The 8,814-nt window shown below is 36.2% G+C and overlaps 1 protein-coding gene across 1 annotated transcript in view; it reads right to left on the bottom strand.

Annotated features, from left to right (window-relative positions):
* Positions 1–8,814, bottom strand: part of SRFBP1 (serum response factor binding protein 1) — a gene marked incomplete at its 5' end in the record, with an annotated part of 59,186 nt that overhangs the window by 43,374 nt on the left and 6,998 nt on the right. Inside the window, 2 exons of the mRNA XM_010137037.1 lie at positions 5,506–5,578; positions 6,510–6,598. Of these exons, the coding sequence (XP_010135339.1) occupies positions 5,506–5,578; positions 6,510–6,598 (162 nt within the window). The remainder of the gene's footprint in view (positions 1–5,505; positions 5,579–6,509; positions 6,599–8,814) is intronic.

Here is an 8,814-nt window from a genome sequence, read left to right as displayed (position 1 = left end):
TTCATCGCCTTGCCGAGTTCCACAGATTCCTTCTGCTCTCCTACACAAAGGGCAATTTTCCCTCCCTTGTCTTCCTGGCCCCAGTTTGGTTATAAGGACTTTACAGGAAATTGTATCACAGGCTTTGCTAAAGTCAAGGTATACAACATCAGCTACTTCCTTTTTGTCCATACAGATAGTCATGTCATCACAGAAGGTAACAAAGTCCGTCAGGCACCATTCATCCTTGGTAAATCTGTTCTGGCTATTCCCGGTCTTCTTCCTTTCCTTCTTGTTTCTGGAATTCCTTTCTCCAGAGACTTGCTCCATAACATTCCCAGAGATTGAGACTGACCAGCCTGTATTTGCTTAGATCTTCCTCCTTGAAGTTAAGGATGACGTTTGCCTTTTTCCAAACATCAGTAACCTTTTTCAATTACCGTGACTTTTCAAAAATTATGAAAGCAGAATTACTATGAGTCAGTCAGCTCTTTCTGCACCCCAAGTACAAGGTATCTGTTCCCATGGACTTGTATATGTCCCATTGACTTATGCGTTCCTTAATGGCAGCATTTTCTGCTGTGGGTAACACTTCACTCGCACGGACTGTTTGTAGGCTCTTTAAATTGAGAAGCCAAAGGGAGTAACTGACTTGTAAAAACCAATAGGAAAAAAAAATTAACCACCACTGAATAACCCACCTTTTTCCATATCCACTCACTGAGCTATGGACCTCTATTTTCCATTATCTTTGCTTTTGCAGAAGGCGTTCCTGGCCTTCACATTCCTCAATAGCTGGCAACCCATCCGAGTTTTGTATTGTCTGTCACTATCTGTGTGCACTCAGGCAGCGTCTCTACATTCCTCCCAGGTAATTGGTTCTTGCTTCCACTTTTGGAGGACTCTGTTTTTGTGTTTGGGCTCAGGAACACACTGTTTATCCATCGCATCTTCTTCTGTGCTACGCAGGTTCTCCTTCCATTTTGTTTCCTACTTGGAAGAGCTTTCAACTTCAGACCTGACAGAATCTGACATATCTGTTACATGAATATTTGTTTCTCTAACAAAAATAATCTGACCTACTAGGGCATACTTCCCCTACAAAAGCCATGTAATGCCAAAAGTAGAGTGTGCTGTTGAGAACAGGAGCAATAAAATTCAGTGTTTCCTGAAAGTGCCTGACTTCTTGCACATGTGCACCTGAGTAACGCATACATGGATATATCCACCACCCAAAAAACAAAGGTTCCTGCATTACTGCAGAGAAACACATCATGCATGGGTGAGACACTTGCCAAAGCAAGAATCTGCATTGCTGCATTGAAGAGGGCTGAATGACTTTGCTTTCTACCTCCTCTTCCTTCCCTGAAATGGCCTGTAAGTGGCATCTGACCCATACCATTGTGACAGCTGGACCATCCCTGCCTCTGCCTTTTGTTGAGAAGCAGCAAAGACCCTTCTTAAGTTAATTACACTTCAGTTTAAGAATTTCACATTACTCTTTCAAAAATCTTTAAAGGTTAAAGATTCTATAACATTAATATGAAAGTCTGCTATGTATTATGAAAGAAAATACGCAGGACTGTTCTTGGAAACGTATGCCAGGAGAAAGAAGAAGCAAACTGCAAAAAAGTGCAATGCTACATTGAGATGTTAATTGACACCAACGCTAGGAGATGAAAGCACTAACCAAAAAAGAAATTGCTACTGTTACAAGAAAATGGTAAGGCTTTCAGGATATAAAAAACTTACATGCAAAAAGACCATACTAAAATAAAGATCTATCAAGCTCCCTAGTGCTGATGTATTCTAAAATGACTAGTTACCCAAAAGAGCAAAAGCCCTCTCTCACCGTTAGTCAGTTTCCTGAAAGTAATACTGATATTTTTGTTCCAAGGCCAAAGATTGTGAAAACATCCTTTAGACTGAAGCTCCATCTTTATAAACCAATTTGGCGTTCTAAAGCTTAACAGTAATATTGCATTTTACACCTCATTCTACTTCTGTTCATTATCTTACTAAAATAAAAAAGATGGGAGAAAATAATTTAGAGTAAACCATCATTTTTCCCTGTATCTCTTGTACTAAATTCATTATTCTGTGATAAGTACTGTGTTTTAAGCATATTAATCCATAAATATTGTTTTGACTTATCTGTTTCTTCAGTGATAACTTACAGGATAGAGCATATTTCTTTCCAAACTATTTAATAATGTTTATAACAAACTGCTGCTCATTCCCAACAACTGGAAGACATTTTCCCTTCATGGAAAAGCACTGCAAAAAAGTCTTTCTTCCGTATCTCATTAACGGGCATCCTCCCATTGGAGGATGCTATAGCAACATCTGCCATAATAACAAGGTTTTACAATACCTTTGCGAGGCAAAGGCAAAAGCTACTTTTAAATATACAGCAAAGCAACCACCTAAAGTTGTAATAAAATCTAATTTTACCCAAGAAGTTTAAAAATTCAAGATAAACTACATATTGCTAAGAAATCACTAGACAATCAGTTATTTTTGTGTAAAGAAATTTTTAAAAATATCATAGCTTCCTAAATACAGCAAGAGGTAATCTACAATGGGTAATTAATCCATTTTGACAGTATCATGAAGCCTGACAAACAAGTAAAAATATTCCTAAGTATACACAATTTTGTATTTTAAAAAAGTAGTATCATAGTAGAAGGATCATACTTCTGTTTTTAGCCATCTTTCATGAATTGTCAAATATTTTATACAGTTTTGGCAAAACAAAATCTGAAGAACTCAAAAAACCAGCGTACTATTCCAATAGCTTTGAGAACTTCTGCAAACAATTACCCCAGTTCCTGCATCCACGTAGCTGAAATTTCAACTGCTCTTATTTCGCACATTATTTACTTCTGATTGTTATGCTTGAGACTTTATTAATTGTATTTGCCAAATAAATTATTTTTAATCTCTTAAAGTCTAACAACAAAAATATATAGATTCAAAAATTAAGTGTAATTCCAACAATAACACACAAGTGTATTCTATTTGTAAGTTTAAATACAAAAAGTTTCTTAATACAACCCAGCACTGACACCTTCTAGGTTTTCAATATATGCAGAGATGTGCATGTGTGAGTAGGTATAGGATACTAAAAAAAGATAGTCACAGACACAGTGTTTAATCTGAAAAGACAATATCTAGTTACGTTCCATTTTCAGGTCAGCAGTGTCTGCTTACAGTCTACTTGAAGACAGGAAGAAAGCATCCCCAAGAGTTAGGGATAAGACAGAAATTACCAAATAATAGATAACACTTTCTCTGTTCTGTGATATCAGATTGTAATTAGTAAAGATCCACACTAGAAAGAAAAGTTAAGATCTTCTTTTTTCACATTTGTCTCATTCAGAAGGACAGCAGCTCTTACAACTCCTGCTGACCTCCAGGCAGCCTCTAACAACAGATTTGACTGTCTCTAACAACAGATACACCATCAGACAATTGATTTTGGTTTGGTTGGTTTTGTTAAAGTTTGGGTGAAAGATAGCAGTTGTTCCCACGAAGCGTCAGTAGCCATATTGAAACACTGTGCTGACCAAGAAGCAGATTCCCCAAGTAAATAAACTAGTACAAAAGGTTTGTGAGCTCAGAGGCAGCTGAATGCAGAAATGTAATTCTTAAGAAAGCAACAAAAACTCACTGAAGGGATTTCAACTCTTCAGATTTTTTTCTTGAGAAACTTATGGCACTGTATCAAAAACTTTAGGAAGACAGACAACTGTGTCAAGGTCCCAAAACTGCAATCTCTCTTCCATGAACTTGATACAAATTCCCTGTCAAATGTAATCCTCCTCTCATGCCTTCTGAGGTCATCTGGATACATAAAGTCCTTCACAAAAGACCCTGTTCATGCCAGCAGTTCCCAGGAGACTTTTTTTTTTTCTGGGTATGTGGCAGGGAGAAGGTGGTCTAGGTCTGATCTTGAAAAACGCATATTTAGGAAGAGGTGTGCTGCCTCTGCAACTGTGAAAAACTCAGGAGAAAAATTGTACAATATTCCTTTTCTTTCAAAGATGTATTTTCTCCAATCTATGGCAACCTTCCATGTCTTTCTCCAATGAAGTTCTAGAAGTTAGAAGCAGCCATCTCAAGAAATCTTTTAATCTCAAAATACACGTGCTGTCAGACTCTGCTGTGAACACCCACTTTCTGACTCCAAACCACTCTGGCTGGTATAATTATTTTTGTTGTCTTTTGTCTTTTCAGGTGAAATTGTCTTTGCAGCTTGCTATAGTCCTCAAGACTAGACATTCAGTAAGAGAGAAGGCAGACATTTTTTCTTACATAAAACATCTAAGTAGAAGTTTATGGACTATTTCTGCATGTTACATAGAAAATGTCCAACTCCTGTATTCTGCACACAGTCAATCAGTTTTGAAAGAATTTGCATCTCCTCTGACCACTTTTTGAGATCCACACCTTAAACTGCTAAAATAATCTGGATAATACAAGCCTGGTCTAAGTGGCAGTTTCGTAGACCACTTACCCATTCATCTTATTAGCCATTTCTATTCTGTCCATTCTTCCCTAAAAATTCTAAAATAGCCATTTAAGCTAAGCAAAGAGTTCTTTATGAATCCTATGACCTATAGTTTAAGACAAAAGGTAGCTGGGAGTAACATTACACCAATATAAATGGGTCAATAATGCCTTTGTAGTTACCATTTTTTTTTTAAGACTTAAGATCTGTGCAAGGCTCACGAAAGGGAAAAAAAAAAAAAGAGAGAAAGGTTAAAAAAATCCCACCAACCAAAGCCAAACCAGCAAACACTTAAACAAACACACAAAGGTAAGGGTGAAAATGAACAAACTTGCCATTTTATGTTAAAACAGTTTTCCTGGCCTATACAGGACTCTTGTGCTTAAGCCTTATGACTGGAATTTGTACCTCATTTCAACATACATAATTTTAAGCAGTATCAGTTAAAATTGAAGTATGACTAGTACAAAACATTATGAAGCTATAATTTCTCAAGCATTTGCTGATATGTCGTAACATGTAAGATCAAAACATGTATCGATTGACAGCAAGGTTGAAGATAATATAGATCTGACTCAAGCATTACCAGTCTGTGCAGTTAAAATTTCAAACTACTACTGAACTCTGAGGTTGAAAGTAAAATACAAACTGCATCACTCTTAAAGCTCTGAGAAAGGACTATGAGGATACTGTATTGTCAGGAACACAAAATGCCTTTTTTAATTTCTGCACTTTAACTGTTACGGTAAAAGTTTCAAGCACCACTCATTTCTAAACAAACTCATGTTTAGCCTTGCAAGCTTAAGACTCAAACTCTCTAACACCTTGACAGATGCAGCAAACAAACACGGAAATATGCAAATATTCATAATTTTCCATCTGTGTTAACAGGACTGACAAGCTGACTCTGGAAAGATTTCAGTTAAGCTTCAGTAATACAGTCCTAGAAAACAAAGCTTTTTGTTACTAAAATTACTTACTTCTAATATTTAAATATTTAAACATGGTATTACCTTCATGGCATGGATTTCTTCTATTAATCTCTCAACTCGTTTTTGGTTCTTTAATTTCAAGTCTTCTGAACCCCTGCAAATGAAGGCTGTCTTTATTAAAAAGTTTGGGGTTTGTTCAGTCTATTTCCCTGTGGGCTGATACTAAGTAGCAAAATACAAATATCACAAGTGAGAGCATAAACACATTCCCCTGTTGTTAAATAAACACTTTATCAAACAGCTGAACATAGTCTAATGCTTCTGCTGTCCGGAACAGAGCAGAAAACACCGAGGATTTATCAGAATAATAAGAAAAACATGCTACTTTATTATAAAATAGAAACTACAATTCCTGTTGATAATACACAGGAGAAACTGGTATCTCAAATAACAACATTTTAAGATCTGTAGTACCTAAATATAAAAGACCACTGGGCTTGCTTCTTGTTTTGCACAATTTGCTAAAGCTGTGAGAAAAGTGTGCACTCAGTTTACATTTTTAACACAGTATAGGATACATCTTTACCACCTCCAATATGACATGATGTAAGTTATTTTGGGCCAGTTATCTTTAAAAAGACAATATTACAGTAATAATTTTGTAGATTAACATTAATTATTAAAAATCAAATATGACCTGTATATCTACACAAACAGAACAATATTTTTTGCTACAGAACCTTGAAGACAACTGCAGTGAGAAAATGTTGCACAATGTATGTTCAACAGCAGAATAGCCTAAAAGATCAAGTCTGATACTGAAAAGTGCTGTAAAAAGTTCTGGAAGTGATTCAGATTCACTTCCAATACACTAAATCTCTTAAAAAAATGTTATCCCAATTCTGCTTCATTAAACTGCTTTTTAGTTAGTATTTTCAGTCTATCAAAAGTGACATAAGACAAGTAGAATTTATGAATAATAGTTTTAAATGTAATACATGTTTCTCCCACTTCTCAATTTTTGGAAAAACAATTAAGATACTGTCTCATTTATAAACACAAGAACACTGATATTCAAAACCGACTTTTTCAGCTTTAATTTCCCGATGTGTCTGGTTAGTCTGCGAATAGTCAGGACTCTGGCCTTCTTCACATCTTTTCTCATCTTCACCACCTGTCAGAAAGATGAAAGACATTATAAAGCTTGTTTTCCTCAATTAGTTTCTATATACATACATACCAATGACTTAAATTTTAGAAATTAGTTAACAAAAGGAACTAGTTTTGAAAACAGAGTGCATTCCCCTGCTAACCAAATCCTAGTTCAAATGAAATTAGATTTCATTTAAAAATCTAACTGCTTCCATAAGCATCAGAGGAAGAACAACCAACTGTCTAAAAATGTCCTATGGTCTAACAGAAGATAAGACATTCCTAAATAGCCGTACTTTAATATTATTCCAGAGCTAGAGATTTGAAAAGAGTCACCTTTTGCCTTCACTTCATTTATTTTCGTCCTGGTGGAACAGTACCAGTACTTTTCCATTAGTACGTAGTACATTAAAGCATTTTCATCATGAAACATTTTGAAAGATTGAGGAAAGACTCCCAAATTAAACATTATTAATTATAGAACAAAATTTGAGATGAGGAAATCTTTTTATGTATTTGATTTGATTTTTGTTGAAAATAAAATCAAAGCGATCTCCAACTCACTACAGTCTCTTTCAACTTCCTACCCTACCCAATAGTCTGTTCCCAAAATCTATTACAAAGCAGACAGTATTAAAGAAAACTTGATAATACTGTTTTGATCTTATTTCTTGCATCAAAAAAAAAAGGAAAAAAGAAACAGAATTCTAATTATTATTAGTCAGATTGTACAAGCAGACAAATCTTTGGAATTTTCTGCTATTAAATTCCATCACAGAAGGCCTTGGCACTGTCTTGACAATGATGCACATTTTGCAGATACAGGCTAAGTCAATAGTGACTTAACCTTGCTTTTCTACAACACAAAACCCCCCATTATTTAATCAGACCTATCTTACTTACAGCCAAATTTCCCTTAAATTTATCCAGTGGGCTGTTTCAAAGTAAGTTAGCACCTCCTTCTCAAGGCAGTTCTCTACCTCAGATTTCTATTTGCTTTTCTAATTTCTCAGAGATAACATCAAAATGATTTCTTGATAGGGATTGCACCATCCAGGCAGATCCACTAGGAATATTAGTACTATGAACCTACATCAAGCTTGATCAAAAAAAAGAGGAAAAGACCAAAAATCTTAAAAGCTCACAGAGGAACATTTTACACTTATGATGGGAAGCCTAACTAGTATATACCCCCTGAGCAGAGACCATAAAGGTGAGACTATGTAATTTATTTAAAGAAACTCAAGAAATCTCCACATTATTTTGCACACAGGTCAGGTTTGCAGCTAGGTTACAGACACAAAGACGTGTTTAATTAAGCCTTGAACTGTACTCAGCGGTGGCTCTACTGAATCAGTCAAAGCAAAACATTTTCTAAGGAGGAGCAGATGCTGATTGCCAGCCCCTGCCTCTGCCAGGGCAGAGAAGTGTATGGAGCAGCGCTCCTTGAGAAGTAATGGAGGGGAATTATACTGGGGCAGCGTTACCGGCACAGAGAGAAGGGAAAAGGCAAGTAAAGCGTTTTGGGAGATGAATAATTGACTGAAAAATAGTCTCCTGTTCTAAAATTGGTACAGCGAAGGTTGGTACTTTGTCAGTGCTTTGTCAATACTTCACTACCTGGCAAAAATTACTGTGCACAGAGGTCTATGTACAACCATTTCTACCTCAGTTAACAGCAGAAACCACGTGCCAAAAAGAACTGTGCGAAGAGTCTGCTAGACAGCAGCACTGCTCAAGTCTCAACGCGCTAAGGAAAAGATCCTTAACGTTACCATTTCCCATTGAAGGACATGAACATTTCTTGTTAGAAGATACTGAATGAAAACACCACAACTCCCTACATTACACCTTCTTCTAAATGGAAGAAAGATAATAAAGCATCTTCTGGTTGGACACCTCTTAGATACTATGTATGCTCACAGAGTTTGGCGCTTCAGATGCAAACGGGGTATGTCTCCTTAGGATGTTTGGGAAGGAGAGGTTGTTTGTTTTGGTTTGGGTTCTTTTGCTTGTTTTATTAAATAACCATTAAAAGCATTCACAAGCTACAAACACATTTAAATCTAAATAACTCAAACTTTATGTATGTTACTGTGTATCCAAACATAAAGTACATTTAACTTTCTCTCAGAAGATATTTTGTAATGTATTTTTTCATAGAAGTATTAATGCAGACACAGCACGGTTTTCCGGGGCCTGCAAGAGCCAAACCCCAGCCTCTCTCACTGCCAGCCA

Source organism: Buceros rhinoceros, unplaced genomic scaffold (assembly GCF_000710305.1).
Source record: "Buceros rhinoceros silvestris isolate BGI_N320 unplaced genomic scaffold, ASM71030v1 scaffold725, whole genome shotgun sequence".
In the NCBI taxonomy this organism is placed as follows: Eukaryota; Metazoa; Chordata; class Aves; order Bucerotiformes; family Bucerotidae; genus Buceros; species Buceros rhinoceros.
This window is presented reverse-complemented; position numbering and strand designations above follow the sequence as displayed.